The 20622-nt window shown below is 53.5% G+C and overlaps 2 protein-coding genes and 1 long non-coding RNA gene across 3 annotated transcripts in view; 2 read left to right on the plus strand and 1 right to left on the minus strand.

Moving 5' to 3' along the window:
- The first annotated feature begins 2017 nt into the window (after nucleotides 1-2017).
- Nucleotides 2018-5937, plus strand: LOC110081514 (uncharacterized). The gene is made up of 6 exons (XM_020798260.3): nucleotides 2018-2179; nucleotides 2533-2682; nucleotides 3166-3288; nucleotides 4205-4315; nucleotides 4882-5002; nucleotides 5626-5937. The coding sequence occupies exons 1-6, from the start codon at nucleotides 2114-2116 to the stop codon at nucleotides 5658-5660; spliced, it is 606 nt and encodes a 201-aa protein (XP_020653919.3). The 5' UTR covers nucleotides 2018-2113; the 3' UTR covers nucleotides 5661-5937.
- Nucleotides 5938-6746: 809 nt separating this feature from the next.
- The window catches only part of LOC110081456 (putative PIP5K1A and PSMD4-like protein), a 39953-nt gene continuing 26077 nt past the window's right edge, over nucleotides 6747-20622 (minus strand). Inside the window, exons 14-24 of the mRNA XM_078382213.1 lie at nucleotides 19193-19277; nucleotides 12259-12515; nucleotides 11147-11287; nucleotides 10466-10580; nucleotides 10227-10313; nucleotides 9630-9698; nucleotides 8776-8991; nucleotides 8569-8677; nucleotides 8130-8261; nucleotides 7464-7531; nucleotides 6747-7166 (exon numbers count right to left, since the gene is read on the minus strand). Coding sequence (XP_078238339.1) covers nucleotides 6996-7166; nucleotides 7464-7531; nucleotides 8130-8261; nucleotides 8569-8677; nucleotides 8776-8991; nucleotides 9630-9698; nucleotides 10227-10313; nucleotides 10466-10580; nucleotides 11147-11287; nucleotides 12259-12515; nucleotides 19193-19277 — 1450 coding nt within the window. The 3' untranslated portion in view covers nucleotides 6747-6995. The remainder of the gene's footprint in view (nucleotides 7167-7463; nucleotides 7532-8129; nucleotides 8262-8568; nucleotides 8678-8775; nucleotides 8992-9629; nucleotides 9699-10226; nucleotides 10314-10465; nucleotides 10581-11146; nucleotides 11288-12258; nucleotides 12516-19192; nucleotides 19278-20622) is intronic.
- Nucleotides 14536-17557, plus strand: LOC140702769 (uncharacterized). Its single transcript, XR_012082036.2, has 2 exons — nucleotides 14536-15268; nucleotides 15768-17557. It is a non-coding gene; the product is annotated as an uncharacterized LOC140702769 (long non-coding RNA).

Below are 20622 nucleotides of genomic sequence, written 5' to 3' on the forward strand. Positions count from 1 at the left end.
CACAGGAGCCATGCAAAGAATAAGCCACTGTTGCCGTTGTAAGGTACCCAGTCTTCCCTTTGTAGCAGATGTACCAGAACAGGAGGGTCATGTTTCCAAAAAGCACACGGCTATCCTGCATTCCTCTTCGGACCTGGTTCATCCAGAGTTCTTGGGTTTCCCAGTCACCTTGGCGGCCGCTAGGAGAGGTGAAAAGGGCGACGTGTCCGGCTTTGCAACGCCCAACGCCCAGACAGCTTTCACCAGCTGTCGACCACATTTTGTTGGGCACGCAGACGCCTCTGAAAGAAAGTCAAAGAGACAAAGGAACCCCCTCTTCTTCCATCTTCCTCCTCGGTACGGTCACAGCTGACTATTGGCCACCATCTCCCAAGCGGTAAGGAAACCAGAGGCCTCTGCTCATAAATACACCTGGAGAAGACGACCAAAAGGCAGTAATATCTAGAAAGAAAAAGTGGCTCTGAGGATTCGTTAGGGACCCTGAGCTTTGGCCCATGCCGTACGATGTTGCCCTTGGTTGGGCTTTCAAGATGGCTCCCAGCAGGTTCAGACAAGCGGCCGGTGTCAACATGCCCTGTTCCTTCTCCTTCAGCTCACCCGGCCGGCCGGCCGGCCTTGTTCTTTGTTCTGCTACCTGCCCAGCCAAGCCAAGTTGGATTTTTATCTCCCCTGGTTCAGTGCTCCTTCCCTGCCTCAAATGGCAGCTCTGGGTCTAGCGCAGCATCTTGAGAACAGTGTTCCTTTTGTGCTCCCTTCTTCGAAGCCGGGGCCTTTTTCTTCCCCTGCTGAATACGAGGCCCTTCGTCTGGACGTGGTCCGAGCAGATCATGACGCGGCGGTTTCTCCGGGAACACAGACCCTACTCTGTGCATTGACAAAAGGGAGATGATTGGAGGTGCCGCGTGCTTTCATTCAAAAGGCCTGTTTCTTCCCAGGATCTCAGATGCTGGAACCTGAGCGAGTCGGCCAAAAACCAAGAAGAAACTTTGTCTGGCCAGCTAAGCTTTCCCTTCTGTCTTCTGCTCACTTTCTGGAGTCCTGAAAGCACAGAGAGGCACATCCCTGCACATGGGTCAGAAGAGGCCCAAATAGGAGGTTGCTCACTTGGCTTCTGGAAGACAACCTGAGCTTTTAACTGCAGAAGGAGAGGGCAAAAGAAGATTCAGGCAGGCACGAAGGGGCTGGGGGGAAAAACCCTTCACCCCCTCCTCGCTTGCCCGATGGCAGCCGTGGCCATGTGGATGTTGCTTCCGCTGGCTTTTTAACAACGTGGTACTTCTTGTTCCGGGGTCTACAAGGGGAAGCGGAAACCAAAAACCAGCACGAGCAGTATTTTGACTGGCATACTAAAATATCACAAAGAGGCAACTTTTGAGAGCTGGAGAACAGCTCCCCCCCCCAAAAAAAATCCTTTGATGTTAATAATAGGACATTTTGGAGGCCAGAAATTCACCACAAGATCGTATGTGGGAAAGGACCTGATGGCACATAGCAGTTCTCGAAGCGGCAGGCTCTGCAGTTTGACTAAAGTCCCAAGGGGGCAAAAGCTAGAGGCTGGAAGGTTCAGGCCGAGCCATGTGGTGAGTAGTAGGTTTCTCCTCCTGGGATGTAGAGTCGGTTGCTTCTCTTCATTTCTGTAGACCAAGGAAAGCCACACACTCAGAGAATTCTCCGTTGCCTTTTGAACCACAGGGGCTTTTGCTTTGTCAAGGAGCAGAGGCACCCAAACCATGGCAATCTCCATGTCAGAAAAGGTGGAGACACTCCACTGCAAGGACACTCCAAAGGAACTGCAGCCAGTTGAAGCTCCATTCAGAGTATTACCTGGTGGTTAGGGGGAAGACGGATGAGAAAATAGAATTGGCCCCTTGGCAAGACTGTTATACCTGCTGCATATTAGCTATTTTGAGATGGTAGCACAGGAGGGAGGACCCAGCTGCCTTTCCCACGTGGATGATTAGGATACTGAACCAAAGAGGCAGGCCTGGGAAATTCACAGAGGGGCATTGTTTGTCTTGGCTCTGGGCCCGGTGGGTGAGACTTTATAAAAGTTAGCTCTCTCCCGCTCTCACATTAGATCCATTTCAGTCCACCTCTGGCCCTTCCACAGAAAATGGCCAGCGAGGAGAAGAGCCCGGACTCGTGGCCGGTGGGGATGCAGCTCAAAAGCCCCCCCTACGTAAGTAGTTAATATAAAAGGGGGGGCAGGATAACTGTGGTTTCTTTTCCTGTTCAGATTTGTGTCTTCAGCAGTTTTGTGCAAAGCAGAAGTTCCACCAGGAGCAAGCTGCCCTCATCCTTGTACTGACTGGGTCATCCTGGGCACGCTGTCCCTCTCTCAGGTCTCCTGCTCCCTTAAGGCCTTCCTGAAAGATCTCATGTCCGGGCAGCTCCTTCCAGCCTTTTCTGCTTCTTTTCTCCAAAGATCTCCTCGCCTCCAAGAGTGTTAACGCTTTCCCAAAGAAAAGGCGGCAGGTTCCCCAGATCTGATGCAGGACTTATTTTTTGCTTCCTCTCTGAATCCCAACCTAGACCCTCCATCCCAGCCTTGAAGGATCCGAGCCACTGAAAATTTCCAACCGCAAGCTGGTGATCCTGACCGTGGGAGCGGCGTCCGTGCTCACCATCAGCATCGTGGGGGTCCTCCTGGCAACGTACCTCGGACGGGCAGCCTGCACCCAGGTAGACGAGGCAGCAGCCAAGCCAGGAGGCAGAAATGTGCAACGGGGAGCAGTGCCTTCCAGTCCTTTGGCTTGGCTGATCCAGATTCCTGGCTGGTGCTTTTTGTGGGTCACAAAAGGGACAGGATGAATGGATTTGGGGGGCAGAGATGTGATGCCTCAAGAGAGTTCCTGTAAATGTCAGGTTAAACCCCTCACCTCAAATCAGGGTCCTCCAGTTTTGAATAATAAAACACCCTGTTTCCTGCTCTGGGTGCTGTTTGTGAAAGGAGTCCGTCTGGTTTAACAGAAGGCAAGTGCTCAGCAACTGGAGGGGTTTTGGGAAAAGGAGGAGCTCAGAGAATCCTCTTGCCTCCCTTGGCCCCCACGGTCCTTCCTTCCTCTACAGAAGTGTAGAGTAGCTCAACGGAGCATCTTCTGTAGCAATAACCCAATTTCAGCTGTCCTCTTTCCCCCCCTTTCCTGTCTGTCTTCTGTGCTCAAGAGGGACCCCTTTGGCTTCCTGCCTCCTCAAGTCAATGTCCAGAATGAAGCGTCGCTTTTGCTGGCTCTCAGCGAACTTGGGGAGCAGGGCGTGGCACCGGGGATCACCTGCGACTTGAAAAACGTGAGTGACGTCCTTTCCGAGATGGTCTGGGAAGGAAAGGCTGCAAGGGGTTGGGAGATAAAACTTTTTGGGTAGGGACCAGCTGAAACCACTTCTTCCAAAAGGTCACAACGTGCCTTTAATTGTATGAGAAACTTTCCAGATGGCAGAATTAATTGAATGCCACTGAAGTGGGAGAGCTCATGGCCCCTAATTATTTTCAGGGCTCCGCCTGATCAAGGCAATAGGACACATTCAAAGCCAGAGGCTGTTTTTGGAAAAAATGGCAGCTGGTGAGATCACCTGGAAAGCCATACTGGGGAACAGTGGGGGGTTTTTTTGGGGGGGTGGGTGGGAAAGAAGGAGCTCAGCCCTCTTTTGAGTCCTTGCAATCTGACTGAAAGCTAATTTGATTTGTCGGTGATCAGGCAGACAATCTGATTAGCAAGAGGGCTGAGTTTGTCTGATTTCTAGTGGAAGTCTAAATGAAACGAATGCAAAATAATGCACTAAAAGAAGAAACTTGCCCCCAGACAAAAGTATGACTCGGAAAGCGGTTAGAGGTACTTGGAACAGCCACTGGAGAGCACTGCTTAGTTGTTGCATTTTCACCCCAGTGGAATTACTGTTTATCCATTTCCTACCCCCAAAACAACATGAAAACTGCCACAAACAGGGTGTTGGGAAAGCAGGGGAAGGAGGCAAATAGGGTGTGAAGATCAGAGCTTTTTTTTGAGTACAGCTCCCAGAATCCCCAGCTAGAATGGCTGCTGGGGGTTCTTGGAGTCATTGTAATCCAGGAAAGAGAACTGCCTCCACACTCCAGATTCAGTCCTGGGTTGTTGGTATGAGGACAAAAACTGAAACTAATCCTGTGACCTGTGTGGGTCGGGGATCCCCTTCATCCAGTCCTTCCTCCGCTTCTTCCTTCCTGCAGCACCTGATGGTCTATCACGGGCAACCAGAAGGCTGTGTGGCCCTCAAGATGGAGGCCTCTGAACCGCTCCCTTCGTGCCAGGAACTGGAGGCTTACTTTCATGCTGTCTTGGTAAGGCAGCCCCTGAGATCTCCTCGCCCCGGCGCACCCCTTCCTCAGGAGCCCCTTCTCTCTCTCCCCCTTGGTGGAGAGGATTCTTGTACGGCCGGCAGACAGCCACACTGCCGCCTTCCCTGCCCCCCCCCGCTTCTCCAGCCGTGCTGTCCTAGGCTGGCTGATGTTGTGGTAGCTACGTTTTTCCAAGCTGTGATTCCAACTCCACTTTAGTAGCAGCTGCAAGGCCAAAGGCACGAGACCCGAAGCGTCTTTCGAAAATTCACTTGCCTTAAAAGTATAAGCAACGCCACGTCTTATAGCCCTGTTGCATTACGTAATGGGACTGCATGCTAATAGATTGACAGATAGATGGGCGGATGGACGTACTACCCGCTCAGCTGATAGCATCAGCCACCCAAAAATGCTAAGAGGAAAAAAAGACTCGCAGACAGGCCTGTGGTGCCCCTTGTTGCCAAAGCCATCCCTTGCAAGCTCAGGGGAGAGAGCCTCTCAAGTCAGACACTGTAAGAGCAAACCTCAGCTCCTTTTACTGACCCAAGTGCCTCCCGATCCCCTTGCAGAGAAACGCCACCTTGGGGATCACCTCTGAGGTGCAACTGGTGGGTTCCGGATCGCTGGGGAGCCTCGCTACCTTGCTGTGCAGCACAAAACCCATCTACCTGGTCAACAACAGCTTTGGACGTAAGTCACACCGAGCCCAACATACAGTACTGCCGGGGGGCTGAGGGGAGTTATAGCCCTGCCCCCCCCCCCAGAAGGCCCTGGGTTGGGAAGGGCCTGCATGCCTGGTCACACCGGGAGAGCCTTCCGATTCATTCAGGGCTCCTTCTGCCCACATCTGAAGCTGCATCTCAGTCCCCCTCAATACAACAGAATCCAGAAAAACACCAAACACACCAGCGCATGGCTTTGAAAAATAAAAGTGGTCTTCAGAAACGGCAGCATCACTTTTAAAACAAAACCAGGAAGAGGCCCCACTCCCCTTCCGCTTCAAACTGAGCTCCCCATTTCTCCTGTATCACCCCCTAAAGTTGAAGAGCCTCCCCTCCTGCCCCAAAGCACCCCACCCATGTCGCAAACCGGGGTAGAGTCATAACCTTTTCTCAGAGAGCATCAAATGTGTTTGCTTCCAACCCGTCTCCAGTGCGAAAACCAGCTTGGGGGGGGGGGGGCGGAGAGGAGTAAATGGGGGTGTGATCAAGGGACTGTTGCAATTAAATGAAAAATACTGCCATTTCTTCTTATGCAGCTGCTGGAATTCACTTGTTTAAAATCCCATTCCCCCCCCCTTCATTTCTTTGCAGCTTCTCCGAGGCACCTCATGACCAGACTTGCTTAGAATAAGCTCGAAAATGCCCTGGGGGGGCCACCAATATTAATCTCTCCCCCATTGTTTTGTGCACCATCAATATATTTAAAAAAAACACAAAACCTTTCCGATTGTAACAGCTAATGTTCTCATATTCAGTGGCACTTGTCACATAAGACCGTTGCCACGGTATGTCTGACACGGGAAGGGCCCAGCCTCTGCTGCTGCTTTATAATTGTGTATTCTTCTTTCCGTATCTTTGACCCGTAATAACCAAGTCAGTAGCAATAAAAAAAGATAAACACTACTATTTTGTTTTAAGCCTTTTAAAAAAAAACACGACCCCAGGGAAAGCCTGTGTCAGCCTGGCCTTTGCTTCTCCTTCTTAAGAATCTGAAGGGTGTTTATCTGGGCACTTAAAACAGCCGCCACCGAGTGAGTGTCTACCCTTGAAGTCCTCAAAGAAGCTTAACGAAAAACCATACCTGAACAGATGGCTTTTAGCCTTGGGGGGTGAAAGGGGGGGATCCCACAGTCTCTCTCTCTCTCTCTCTCTCCACAGAGCTAGTATAACCAAGAAAAAGACTTTAGGAAACGAAAGCAGTTGTAGCCAATTTAACATCTACCATTTAGCAACTTCTCTGCCAGCAGAATTGGTATGCATTTTCCTCCACCACAAAGATTAAAATATTGCAATTCATCGCAAAACAAACTGCAGAACCAAGTAAGGGTGGCAAGGAGCTAGGGTGGCGTCAGGGCCTGGAGAGTCCCGAGACGCCACGTCAGGAGGCCTGGAGGTCCACGGCTTGCATGCAGGGCAGCAGCTCCCCGTTCCTGGTATAAGAAAAACCTGAGCTTTCAAGTTACTCAGGACACAGGGCGTGAGCTAAACAGAAGAGAACCAGCATCAGCCACACAGATCAGGATGAGAGTTTATCTGAACAAGGTGCTTCTTGGCCTTTGCAGCCACCAAAATGCCCCGGCTGGCCTGGCCACTGGTCAAGAATTCTGGGAACAAAGAGAAGAACTATCCGTCTACACTTCCTGCCTTGCTTGGTTTGGGCACAGAAAAGGGTTGAGCGTTAGGGCTTTGTTTGAGAAAATACAAGGAAAAGCTGCAGAGAAAATTTAAGTTTTTTATTTTTATTTTGAACCACAAGATGCCCCCCCCCAAGGTCCTACCACCACCCCGCCCCAGAGACGCAGCGCCCTACCAGCTAGCCCAGAGAGGAGAGGGTACGGGAAGTGACAGCTTCTCAGCTACAAGAACTGGGGCATGCGCAAGAGAAAAACCTTCCTGCTGACGGTGGCCACGGGCCTGCCTGGGAGGGACAAGAGCGAGGGGGCCTCCGGCCCAGCCTTTCATCATTTCTTCTCTTCCTCCTCCTTTTTGTCCTTGTTCTCCTTGGAGGCCTGCGAGGCCAGTGATCCCATCGCGTTGCGGATGGCCTCATTGTTGGGATCCACCCCGGGCAGGTTTTCCAGGACGCTCTGGAGGAACTCTGGATCCTGCATCACATCGTAGTCATCTTCCTCCTGTAGAGGGGAAGGAAGGGCAACTCTCAGCTTCTCCCTTGTACGATCAGATTCAAATTCCCAGAAACCCCATCCACGCGAGGAGGGCTTTGGGACCCGGCCAGGACCGGCTCATCTGCGGCTATCCCTGTCCCAGCGCTGTCTCTCCCCCTGGGTTATTTCTTCTGGCCGCATCTCGGGTGAGATAGCGAGGCCCTACTCCCTCAGCCCATCCAAGCCCCCCCCCCCAGCCTCTGGCAACCGGACTTGAGGGGCGCCTTTATCTGGGCACAGCCTTACCCCTCTGTGGGCACAAACCTTCGTAGGCTCCGACGTGTCCATGTCGGCACTGCTGTCTGCTTCAGCCGATTCGCCTTGTCCAAACTCTGGGAACAAGAAAGAGATGCTCCCTTAGCTTTACGTGATTCTCTCCAGCAGCGGAGAGGACCGAGGGGTTCCGTTCGCCGCAGGGCCTTCCAGAGGAAAGCGCCCAGGCCTGCCGGTCAGCCATGTGGTCAACAGACAAACCGGTGGCCTTCAAGGTCCTTCACTGTTGTGTGCCCACATGATTCTTGCTTCCAGCAAAGCTAAAAACAGAAACAGCACCCTTTCCGCTTAAATCTAAGAAGCCTCTACTTTGATAATGTGGAAGAACAGGTATTTCCCACCTTTGAGCGTTCCTCTTCCACATTGTACAAGTCTCCGTCTGCCCGAGGCGAGCTAAGGAGTGCAGTTCACACAGAGGTGCAACAGGGCACTCCCGTGGCGGATGAAGGCTTCTCTCGGGATGTGCGACCCAGAGAAACTGTTCCTCCTATGCTGGAGGAGCTGTCAGTGTGCTCAACCCCTCCAGAGCCCAGTGCCTCCATCCAAAGCCTCTTCCCCAGTTCACCCCTCCAAAAGGGCACCCTCTGACCACCGAGCGCACGCGCCAACCCTGATGCGAAGGGGGGCCCGGGGCTGAGCTCTTGCCTGCTTGCTCACCCGCTCCTTGGAGAGACATTTGCATGGCGTAAGCAATCTGCTCTTCTTCAGTCATGGTGCTGAGGTCTGGCAAGCCAGCTCGGCCAAATTCCTGCTGGCCGATCGTCATCTTGAGCAGGGTGTCATCCGACTCTGGGCAGAGGAAAGAGGCGTATCATCAGCCTGGCTAGGTCACACACACTGGGACCACTGACTTCCATCCGGTGTCGCATTACAGAAAAGAGAGGGAGAATCTTTCCCCCTCTGCTTTCTCCAGTGGACGCCCAAGACGCAACTGCTCTTGTGGCTGCCCCGTAACTGAGACAATCCTACTACACTCATCCTGTTTCTGGCCATTCTTAATTCCCATCATCTTGTGGCTGTAAGTTCCACAGCGTAACTATGGGTGATATATAAAAACAGGGAAGGATGCCCAACCCCGGCCCCCCAACCGTCTTACCATCGCCACCGGCCGCTGGGATCCCGGCTTCTGCGGCCGATGCCGCCGCAGCCCTGCGGGCCTCCTCCTCCTGTCTCTGTCTTTGCTCCTCCATCGACACGCGGAGAGCCTGCGGGACAAAAAGGCAAGAGAGCAGATGCCGGGGCCAGTGTGGTTGGGCAGCCATTGGGCCGACACCCCTCCCTCCCTCCCGTGACACTCACTCACCAGAGCCAATTCCGGGTCAGCGCTGGGGTCCACACCAAACTCGAAGTCGCTGGCCCCCAGCCCCAGCATGGCGCCCCCTTCCCCGGCCAGGATTGGGGAGCTGATGAGGGCGTCCGCCAAGCTGGGCCCAGGGGGCACGGTCACCAGGTGGGAGCCCGTGCCGTCTTTGCCATTCAGGGTGTTGATGAAGGCCGTCAGCTTGTCAGTGTTGGCCTCCTGGTGGTGGTGGTGGTGGTGGAGGGGGAAGGAAGCCAGAGTGGGGAAGCACAGAGAGAGAGAGAGAGAGAGATCAACCACCACAGGCGACTCAGGACATCTCAGGAGTTTCCCCAAGAAAGGTCTGAGTACACGACGGGCCGTGAGGGATTTGGGACACCCTGGTTTGACCCGAGTCATGAGACCCTCAGCGTCACCTTGGGTCCGTTTCCCTCCAGCTGGCCTACCCCTCTGGCCCACCCTGGGGTTGGTGAGAGGATACTGAAAGAAGGGAAACAGCCCCCTACACCACCTTGGGCTCCCGGTAGAAAAAGTCAGATGCATGCAGAAAAGATTCCCGTTTTAAAACTGGATTTGTTGGCTGTCAACATGATAATTTCCCCGTGTGTCTTAATGAACAATAACGTTCTAACTTTTCAAGTTATGGCAAACGGGTGTAAAATCTGTCCATAGATTTGGTTACTTTTCTCTAAGATCCACTTCTACATTTTCCTCCCTTCCTGTATTCTTATGATGTTTTATGACCCATACGGTTTTTCCCCTTTACCTTTTTTCCTTTTCCATTTTTCTTGAGAAATTTTACCAGACACATACAAAAACCAAGATAGGCATCAAGTCTTGGGTTTGAGATTCCTCACCTCTTCCCCAAAGTTGATAATGTCCACGTTCACCTTCTCCTTCTTGAGGCGCTTGGCCAGCTTCACCAGCTGCTAGGGAAAAAAGTGCCATCAGGATGAGAAAGGAGACAAGGGGCGCCCGGGCGGCCCCATCCACCGAGATGGCCCTGCCGGCCGAAAGCATCAGCAGGGCAGGAGGCTCGGAGCAAACGTCCGCAGAAAAGGAAACCGGAGAGGCTTTGGGCACTCTCTGTTAGAATGGAGGAACTCGCACCCAGACAACAAACTCCCAAGATAAGATTGGCGAACTTCTTTCAGCCTCCTGAGGGATGAACTGCTGGGCTACAACTCCCATCTGCATAGCTGCCAGTGAAGAACGATGGGAGATAGAGTCCAAAAGCCGCTGGAGGGCTGCACCCAAGTGTCCCTCCCACCAGGTAAACTACCTCATAGGGTCGTTGTGCTGAGTGAAAGGTAACAAGTACCTCCCATTCCCTGAGGAAGGACACAAACTGCATTGTTTAAAAGCACAGCCAGCCAACGATCCCAGGACGGTTATTCTTTAAAGAGAGGGAGGGAGAGAGAGAAACAGAGATCCAGCCCTCCCCAATCGCTCACGTCTTTCTCATTATCCTCCACGGGGCTTCCAACAAACGCAATGATGCGCATCTTGTGGTTCTTCCCCTGCCGGTGTTTCAGCGCCAGCTGGAATACAAGGCACAGAGCATCACACGGAGAAAACAAGGCATTGGGAGGTCACCCAAGGCACACACAGACCGTGCCGTTCCCCCCCCCCCCCCATTCCTCACCCAAAAGCCGGGTCCTTTCAGGGGAAGTGCCAAAGAAGGGCAACTTACATGGGCAACCCGGATTCCTGTGCAAAAGGTGATCTTCCCCTTGGGCTGCACGGAGTGGAGCTTGGACAGGATGCGGCCTGTGTCGGGGGTGAGGGTTGTTAACACCTCACAATTACTGAAACAAACACACAGCAAGGCAGACGTCAGGCTAGGAAGCCTTCACCAAGATACATTTGGAGGGGAGTGTGGGAGAATTTAGATGGTCTCAGTGGGAAATCTGCAAACCCTGATCAGCGGTCACTCACACAAGTCCCTTAACATTCTCACATTATGGGTGAACGTTTCTGAAAAGGAACGTTTTCACGCTCTATCTGGCCCTTCTCCATTGGCAGGAAAGACCCTTCTTCGGTCAGAAGCAGAAAGCACTGGAGGGCTGAATCCTGCCCCTGCCTCCCTAAATGGGAGCGAGAGTCATTGAGGCGGCCCTGTTTCCTGTCTGTCCCTTTCTCTGTGGGCCCCTAACCTTCTTTTGCAGCAAAAGAGCCATTTGTGGAGACTACCAGGGGCAGAAAATGACAAGAAATACCTGCCAGCTTAACACCCTTTCTCCACCCCCCAATCTGCTTTTGTGCTGGGTGGGGCCTGGGGACTCTTGTGGAGGTGCTGCAGCTAACCCCCCCCCCCCCATGCTGTTGAGTATGCCTCCCCGCCTGTCTAGCCAGGCATCCAAAGGGCACCCACTTGGCTAAAGTGATGAGGCCGACGTTGTTCTCCGGGTTGCTGCGGGTCTTGGAATGGCAGACGATGTTGACCGCATCCTGCTGAGCCTGGAGGCGAGTGGGGAGGAAGTCCCCGTTCCTCATGTACTCGCTGTTGTCGACACTGAAGGAGGGAAGCAGAGAGCAAATCATTTGCTCCAGGTATCACCTGCGGCGATTTCCAGGCCTCCCATCCCTTGATTCAGGGCTAGGCAACAAGCAGCCTGCCCCACATGTGTTAAAACTACAATTCCCATTAGCCCGAGCCAGGGGTGAAGGGGCCAGTGGGGCTCTTCAAGGAAGCCTGATGAAAGGACTCAAGGGCAAAAGATCCCCTCCTATCATTCCCATAATGCCTGGCCTGCAAAGGTAGGCTGTGCTGGTATGTGGAGGCTCCATGCTGGACAATCACAACAAAGGAGCGCAATGGAACCACCTTGCTTAAGACACACTTGGAGGGAGATTAGAAGGCGGGGGAACAAAACAACCTCCCTTCCTTGTTCTTCCTCCTGCTTCCAAAAACATCCACCTCCTGTAGAGCCCCCCCCCAAGGGCCTCTCTCTCTGCCCCCCCAAAATCCCCCAACCAGCAGTTCCCTCCCGCCTTTCGGTCCTGCTGGGCGTCCCGGCCCCCCCAAATCTGAACCGTCCCCCTCAACGCCCCACTTTCCGCCCCTGCCAAATGCCCAAGTTCCCCGGAAGCTCCCCTGCCGGCCCCCCCAAATCCAGTGGGTGTCTCGCCCCCCCCCCGGCCAGATTCCCCTCCTGGCTCCTCGTTTCTCGTTTTCCCCACCCCACCCCCCCGAGGCAGCTCCCCAGGCCACAAACCTGACCCCTGGACCCTTTCCGAGCCTGTGGCCCGGAAACCGGGGGGCGCCTCGGACCCTCCCCCCCAAAATCCAAAGCTGGCAACCAAACCCCTCCCTCCCTCCTTAAGAGCCCCCCGAAAACCTCCCCCTTTGAGCCTCCTCCTCCCCCCCCCCGGCGCCCCCAAAAGCCCCGAAGAAAGTCCCTTCCTCCCCCCGGATCGAGGCCCAGGCATGACTCAGGGAAACCCCAGCCCGGCTCCCCCCCCTTTCGCCCCTCCCCCTCTCACCAGACCATCGTGCTCTCCAGCACCATCTTGGGGTCCCTCCGGGGCGAAGACGCAGCAGCAGCCCCCTCCCCCCCCTCGAAGAAAAGACAGTGGCCTCGACAACCGCCCCGACTCGCTCTCGCCCGCTCGCCTGCTTCTGCTCCGCTCGCTTTCCGTCCCTTCGCTCCTATTGGCTGCCCATGCTCCACCAATAAGCGCGGCCCTTCTTGGCAGGTCGGCCCGCAAAGCGTACTGGGATGTGTAGTTTTCCCCTGTAGCCGTTAGGCCCTTAACGTGGGAAAACAAGCGTCGAGATGCAGTAGCGAGATTTGGCCACAGGAGGGCGCGCCGACACACCAAGCGCCAAGCCGGTTCCTGTAAGGCCCCAAAAAGGAGGAATGAGTAGTTCGGCCAAATTTAACGAGCGTGAATGGAGAGAAATTAATCGGTAGGTTGCAATGACCAAGAATGGCCACGCGATGGCACCCCAACACAAGTCTTTCGCCCGGTTACATAGACGGACCAAAGAACGTGTTATGGGGTGCCCTCCTGTGGCCACAATCGGTCACTGCAGCCTGCTAGTCCTTGGCCGTTTCGCCTGTAAGGTCTTAATTAAAAAAAAGGAGTTCCGCGTCACTCTAAAAAGGGGGGCAGGTTTTATTTCACGCGAAATAAATGGCCCGCGTGAGCTTTTGCTAGGTAAAAAAAGGAAATAAGTAGAATTGAGCTTCGTATTCTCCACCGCGTTATGAAGTCTCGCGGTTTTAAGTGGTCAGGATGCAGTAGCGAGATTTGGCCACAGGAGGGCGCGCCGACACACCAAGCGCCAAGCCGGTTCCCGTAAGGCCCCAAAAAGGAGGAATGAGTAGTTCGGCCAAATTTAACGAGCGTGAATGGAGATAAATTAATCGGCCGATTGCAATGACCAAGGATGGCCACGCGATGGCACCCCAACACAAGGAATGAAGACTCCACATAGAGTAAAAAGGGGGAAGACCAGCGGTCTCCTATTGGCCCCCAAGACATTAGCTCCGCCCATGGCCCGGCGTGTGGGCAGGATGCAATAGCGGAGAGTGGCCACGAGAGGGCAGCAAAGTAACACGTTTGGGCGGGCGCTGGGGTCGACGCGGGGCGGGGTTTCCACAGGGCAAGGAATGGGCTCTGCCGACGGCGGGACGCAGGGAAGGACTACAGCGCCCAGCATCCCCAGGGACCTTTTTTTTCCGGCCTGAAACTAGCCGACGTGCAAACTGTCCAGTTTATTCTAAGGTCAAATAAAAAATATTCGAGGGGAAACAGACGGTATCTACCGCCGACTAGTTGGTGTGAGGAAAAACTACAACTCCCAGCATCCCTCAGGACACCAAACCGATCCGGATGAAGCCCACCCTGTTATTTAATTTCAATAGGATTTGTGTGAAATTCCGTTTTTCGTGGGTGTTTCTACTAACGTCTGAGACCTAAAGGTCTCGTGAAAAATATTCCAGCATCCTCCGTGGAAAGTGGAGAGGTTGCCACGCCATTTATTTAAGTGGAAAACATTTCGTGCTTTCGGCTCTCAGCGTTTCTGAGTTTTTACTGGTCAAAAGAACGAAGAAACTGACACTTTCTGGGTTTTATAATATATAGTACTGTATGTTTATTCGATGGAGAATTAGCAGGCGGGACTTCCTCTAACTGAGTTATGAAGTCTCGCGGTTTTAAGTGGTCAGGGTGCAGTAGCGAGATTTGGCCACAGGAGGGCGCGCCGCCACACCACGCGCCAAGCCGGTTCCCGTAAGGCCCCAAAAAGGAGGAATGAGTAGTTCGGCCAAATTTAACGAGCGTGAATGGAGAGAAATTAATCGGCAGGTTGCAATGCCCAAGAATGGCCACGCGATGGCACCCCAACACAAGGAATGAAGGAATTAGCGCTGTGGCAAAAATAAAGTGGGAAAAGGGAGACTGGATGTCAGGCTGCAGTAGCGAGGTGTGGCCACAGGAGGGCACTCCAAATACAAGATACTTGGTTCTTCAAGTTCACAGGGTAAATAATTTGTGTTGGGGTGCCATCGCGTGGCCATTCTTGGGCATTGCAACCTGCCGATTAATTTCTCTCCATTCACGCTCGTTCATTTGGCCGAACTACTCATTCCTCCTTTTTGGGGCCTTACAGGAACCGGCTTGGCGCTTGGTGGGTCGGCGCGCCCTCCTGTGGCCAAATCTCGATACTGCACCCTAACTACTTACAAGACCCTGATTCTTCACACCACTATATGGAATATTAAACTTATAATTCTATATATTTTTAACGTGGCGAAAGATTACGCAGTTCATTTATTTCTCGTGAAATAAAACCTGTTCCACTTGTTTAAATTAAGAAATTACGGGTGCAATGGAAATGGGCCGGCAGGCTGCAGTGCCCGCTTCTGGCCACCAGAGAGCACTCCAACGATAGGAATGAGTCACCGAACTGCAGTCGTGCGGGTAAAAAAAACTACAACTCCCATACTGCTCTGCGCGGGAAGCCGGGGCGAAGCTAACGCCTTATTGTGGGGTGCCCTCCTGCGGCACCAACCCAGCACTCCACCGTGATCGCTTGTTTCCTTCAACCAGTGATTCCTGGCAAGGAATTTCAAATTATACAGCCCCGCAAGGCGCTTTAAAAAATAAAAATAAGGAATTTATGGCGGTAATGGAGGCCGGCCGGCAGACTGTAGTATCCACTTTTGGCCACTGGAGGGCACTCCAACACAAGGAATGAGGAGCCGTAAGGGCACGTTGGACGAGAAAACTACAATTCCCAGGGCGCTTCGCCCGCCGACCTGGCAAGAACGCCGGCGCTGATTGGTGATTCTTCCGCAGCCAACAGGAACGAGGGGACGGAAAGCGAGCGGGGCCGAAATAAGAGGGCGGCTGCGCTTGCGCACTTGGGGGGTACCTCCACGGAGATGTGGGACGACGTGGAGACCTCGGCTGTTGACGCGGATCCTCGTGAGGGACTAGCGCCTTTGGTGTCCTCGCAGTGAGGAGTCTTCGGAGACTGTGGCAGGTGGTGGTGGTTGTTTTGTGGCCTAGGAACCTTTCGGGGTGGAAGAGGCGTTTCCTCAGCCCGGCCTCCCTTGCAAGGCTGGTTTGCAAAGAGAAAAGGAGGAAGCCCCCCCTCGGGGTGGTGGTGACGTGACTGAGCCCCTAATTAAGCGCATTAATTAAGATTCTGCTTGCTCGCGGACCACGCAGGGGGTTCCCTCGGGGTTAACCAGGCGGCAAATCGGCAATCGATGCTCCAAGCCAAGGCCGAGCAGCTACAGTATTTGGACTGGGGACGATGGGAGTGGGAGTGGTTGGGAAGCGAGGCAGAGGGCCGTGAGGGGCCAGGAGGGCCGAACAAAACCAAAGAGAGACACGGGTGGGGGACACCCTCGTCGGGGCCAACTTTGAAGTACGGCACGTATACATATATATTTAAAAGGCACAGAAAGAACTGTGGGGTTTGCATTGATTCCATCAAGCTCTAACCCGCTCTTTTTGTTTTGTTTTTATTCCAACAGACCGAAGCTCTCAACCTGGCCTGAATATCAGCAATTCTGGGGCGCCAACCCTCAACCTCCCCCAACTTGCCTTTGCTGCTATTTCAGGGACTCCGGGAGCGGCTGCCGGAAGCGGCCCTTCTCCTACGCTGGGCGCGAAACTGCAGAAAAGGGGGGGGGGGGGAAGAGATCTGAACCAAAATCTAAACATACTAAATCCCCTTTTTCTTCCCGTTAATGTAACCATAAAGCAAATTATTACTTTATCCCTCCCTTTTCTGCAAGGAGCTGAAGGTGCAGGCCACGCTCTCTATTACACCATTTTATCCACTCAAAACAGTGCCAGGCCAGTCGAGGGGCCCAGTGGCCCAAAGACACACAGTTCAGTTTCATGGGGATCTAAATCCACCACTTTCCAGACCAAACGCAACCCATTCAAAAGCACTCTGAGGCAAAGGACACGCACCACCACAACAGCAAGCTCCACTGGGCAAAATCTACCACTTTCCATGCCCTAAAAGGCTTCAGGGCCAAGAAACCTCAAACTCTCCCAAGCTCAAGTCTTTGGGCTTTCCCTTCTGGGAGTCTTCTGCCCTCCCCTCCCCCCCCCCCCCGCTTCCAGACAGTCATTTTTCAGTCCACTAGCCACACTCTTCAGTGGACCATGAAAACCGCATCCCTCCTTTTACAGCCACGCGCTGAGACAGGAAGCCCTGCAGAATGAACACCCCAGCACCCTGATGGAAAAAGAAATGAAGATAGCTTTATTGAGCTGAGTGGCACATGGCAGGTTGATGTCCCGTTCTAGGAACAGATGAGGCCGATGGAAAAGGAAGGCGTGTTTTTCTGGCAGGGAATTCAGTGTCCATTTAAACAGGCAGCCATTAGTCTTCCAAACAGTACTATTTTTAAAAAAAAAACAATACAAGGGTCCAGAGTGAAAACAAATTCACGACACAGCACGTTGAGATGGATATGATGTTTGGGAATTCCCACCCCTCGGTGCCAGGAACGAGGCAGGGATCCTGCTGGGCGCCTTCCGGTTCCCACGCCTCTGGCCATCCATCGGGCGCCACGTCAAAGGAGCAGCTGGTTCCAGAGTTCGGGTCCAGCAGAGTTTTCTTCATGAGGCTGAGCTGACCTCTGGACAGCCTAATGGGGAGGCTGGCTTCTTTTAAAAAATAAACTCTCTTCACTTCCCATTTTTCTTAACATTGTTCAAAGCAAACACCTCTAATGATATGCTATAGAAAAAGGGAGGGTGGGAGTCTGTTCTCTTCCCCACCCTCTTGCAGAGCTAATTTTCTCTGCTCCCCCCCCCCCCCACAAGGGATGGGGTCAGGAAGATAATACACTTAAATACAAGTTCATAAATAGTAACATTTTGAATAAAAATTAACAAAAGCCAAACCAAGAAACTTGCGTCCTTTCCTCCAGGTACGATAAAAATAGAGAATTGTGAGGATATACCCGAAGAGTTCTTGAGTGTCTAATATAGACAGTTACTTGAATATAACTCAGAGAATTGGAGTTCACTCAGCTAAGGGGGAAAGGCAGGTGTTTTACCTTGAGGAGGACTCTCTCCCATCCCATCGTTCCTCCTTCCATTATCAGCGCTAAAATCCCCGCTGGTGCGCTGACTACGGTGGGATTTCGTGGCCACACGTTGCCATGAAATCCTTGAGTTGAACTATGGCCCGTTGTAACCCCCAGTAGCACTAGGTCACGGAAAAGCCAAGCGAGGGAGAAACACACTGTTTTTAAGGGGTGACAGGGATAGATTTCATTTTTTTTATTTCAGTTCCCCCCCCCCCCAAAAAAATATAGATCTAGGCCTTTCTCTCTCCCCTCTTCCCCTGCAGAACGCCTATCCCAAATAGTCCAGGAGCCTCTTCCTCAAGGCGACGCAGAGGATTGGATGGCTCTTCCTCCCTCAAATGAAGTATTCAAAACCCAACAGCATCCCAACTGCTAAAACGGTTAAAAAGAATTTTTAATGGCCACTGGATTAAGCAGCAGCAGCAAAAATGGGTTGGCCATTTTTTTATATAAAGAGCAAAATGATTCCCGGGGAGGGGGGGAATTCATAGGATTGGAGTGGAACTGTTTCTTTAAAATAATTAGAAAACAGGGGAGTTTCCAGAAGGCTTTATAAGTCCGAGCCCTTGAAAGGGCTTAATACTGAGAAAGAAAAAAGTGTCCTCTGCTCACCCCCCTCCACAAAGGGTGTGGGAGATAAACGTTTGGTCCCATGTACTTGAAATGGCTCCTCCATCAACACCCAGCTGGAGATAAAGCACCCTGTGTTTTGGAAGGGGGGGTGAGGCCCTTGTGTCACCTCAAGTGGGTGGCCATCTAAGGAGAGAAGGGAGGTCGGGCACTGGGTTTTTTTAGGATCACCCTCCCTGACTATTATTCTGCCCCCCCCCCGCCCCAATTCCCTAAAAGCGTTCCAGACAGGTCCTGACCAAAAACCACTTACTCAAAAGGGAAACCTTGATCCAGCAATAAAGGGGGGGAGGGAAACCAGACACTTTAAATAGGTTTCAGACAGCAAAGAAGAGAATGAAAGACAATGTTCACCTTTGGCAAACTCTTCCCAGGCAGGGCAATGTCGGCAGAGACCCCAGTGTTTCCTGCAGGACAACCAGAAGGCAGAGAGCGCGGTGGCCTCAGCTTGGAAGGCCCGGCTCTCCTTTGGGTGCCACCTGGCCACGTGGAAGGGCGCCGGTCCCTTCCTGGCCCGTGGCCTGTCCAAGCCCTCCGCCCCAAGGCAGAAGAAGCCCTTCTTCGACCACAGCCTCAAAACTACTGGGGGTCTTCCAGAGAGCCAACGTACTCCGGGAAATGGTACGTCGTTGGCAGCAGCAGCGCCACAGAACCAGCAGGGTGGGGTGGGGGGGGGCGGCGGCCCAGCCTTCCGGTCCGTTTATCGTGAGGGTGTTGGAGTTAGTTCTAAGTCTTGCTGATGGTCTAGAAAAGCGGAAGGTCCATCATCACTCCACAGACCACGCAAGGTGCAGAAAAAAAGGCCTTCTGATCCTGTCCACACAAGGAGAAAAATCCGTCCCCTCTGATAATTTCACTGCAAAAGGAAAAACGTGTTTTAGAAGGCAGTCGGGCAGGAGAGCACCTCTGTCTGTGGTGTCAGAGGAAGGGGAGGACGAGAGTCTTGCGGGAAGAGACAGGAGGTGGCCCCGGAGAGGGCGAGGCTCTCCTCCTCCCTGCCACCAGCGCCTCTCCCGAAAGAGGCCACACCCCTGGTCCCACCACAGAAGCATCTGATTGGCAGAGGATATTGGGGGGACGTTTGGCAGTACCACCACCCTGGAGGAAGCAGGAGCTGCCTCTGGTTGTCATCCCGTGGGGCGCTCTGTCCCGTCCCCAGCCCACAGCTCTAGACGGAGCAGGGCGTGGAGGGGAGGTGAAGGAGAGAAAAGACTTACAAAGCTGATCTCTGTCTCGGGCAGTTCTTCAAACTGTTCAGTCAGCTCAGATGGCCGTTCGGGCACGGAGGGTCCTGGTGAAGCACTGGGAGGCAGCCCGGGGGGTGGGGTGGGGGGTGGGGAGGAAGGAAAAGAAAATCAAAAGATGCATTTTCCAAAGAAATCCTCTCTGGGATGAAGTTTCATCCCATGTGTCTGCAGCTCATGTTGCGGATGCTTCCCTGGCAAAAGCCCACTTTACATGAGGGGGCCCACATATGACACACCGGCATCTGCCCCCTCTTCTAGGTAGCCAGTTTCCGACTCAGAGGGAGCCCCCCCCAGGGCCAAAGAGTCGTCCTGCCCCCCGCCCCCCCCCACAAGCAGGGAGGCGGCCAAGGGCACTCCAGCCATTTAACAAAAAAAACATGAAGTCAAAGGTGAGACTTCTGCTTCCCCCCCCCCCCGGGTTCTGCCCTTCTGCTCCCCCCCCCCGCTTCTCCTTGACCCCACTGGCTTTTTGCACTGGGACTCTATTCTGATGGATGCACATCAGGTAAGGGCACCTGGGGGCCCAAATGTCAGCTGCAGCCTGTTGCCCCCACCCCCCAAAATTAACTTCCCAAAGTCTGCTTTTCAAATGTACGGAAACTAAAGGCACTGCCTTGGAGGTCCCTCCTTTCCACTCCTGGTGCTCCCTCTCTTCTGGCTTTGAACCCAGCCCCACAGATCCACCCTCACCCCCGACTGCCAGGGGCGGTTGAAGAAGGGAGAAATACAGGGGCTGCTGCCCCTCTCAAGACGGTCAGTGGGGATTCGAGGCTTTCGCTCACTCTAAACCTCCCCCCCCCCATGCCGGCAGACACAGGCCAGCCTTACTTACCCCCACCAAAGTGTGTGTGTGTGTCCCCTCTTCTCCCTCATCCCTTGTCTGGTTGCAAAGGGCCCTCCCGTGTGTGTGTGTGTGTGTGTGTGTGTGTGTGTGCGTGCGTGCGTGCGTGCGTGCGCGCAAAGGGCCCTCCCGTGTGTGTGTGTGTGTGTGTGTGTGTGTGTGTCCGTGTGTGTGTGTGTCCCCCCTCTTCTCCCTCATCCCTTGTCTGGTTGCAAAGGGCCCTCCCTACATGCACACAAGGCCAAGCCCGGCCATTCAAAAGGTTCTCGAGGCCAACACAGGAGGGGAGAGTGTGCGCACGCGTTTCTCCCTCCTGCCTTCCTCCCAAACTCCTTATCTGACTAGGTTCGGTCTCACCTACTTGAAAGCATGCTGAACTAGCTACCTCCGGCGATAAGCTGTCTGCCCTGACACATCCTTCTCTCTCTGACCTAGGTGGAGATTAAAGACACAAGACACTCCGTCATCCTGCAGGAGGCACCGCTTCCTGGGGCCCCGGTTGGTGATTCCTGGGTGGCCCGTATCAAGCAAGAGAGGTGTACACCCAGGGGTCGGCAAC

The sequence above is a fragment of the Pogona vitticeps genome, chromosome 15, assembly GCF_051106095.1.
Source record: "Pogona vitticeps strain Pit_001003342236 chromosome 15, PviZW2.1, whole genome shotgun sequence".
In the NCBI taxonomy this organism is placed as follows: Eukaryota; Metazoa; Chordata; class Lepidosauria; order Squamata; family Agamidae; genus Pogona; species Pogona vitticeps.

Excerpts from the sequence above, each read along its gene's own strand:
- LOC110081514 (XM_020798260.3), top strand. The coding sequence starts at position 2,114 with ATGGCCAGCGAGGAGAAGAGCCCGGACTCGTGGCCGGTGGGGATGCAG. Across the intron at positions 4,316-4,881 it reads CTTACTTTCATGCTGTCTTG|AGAAACGCCACCTTGGGGAT; the intron begins GTAAGGCAGCCC and ends ATCCCCTTGCAG. Across the intron at positions 5,003-5,625 it reads GGTCAACAACAGCTTTGGAC|CTTCTCCGAGGCACCTCATG; the intron begins GTAAGTCACACC and ends ATTTCTTTGCAG.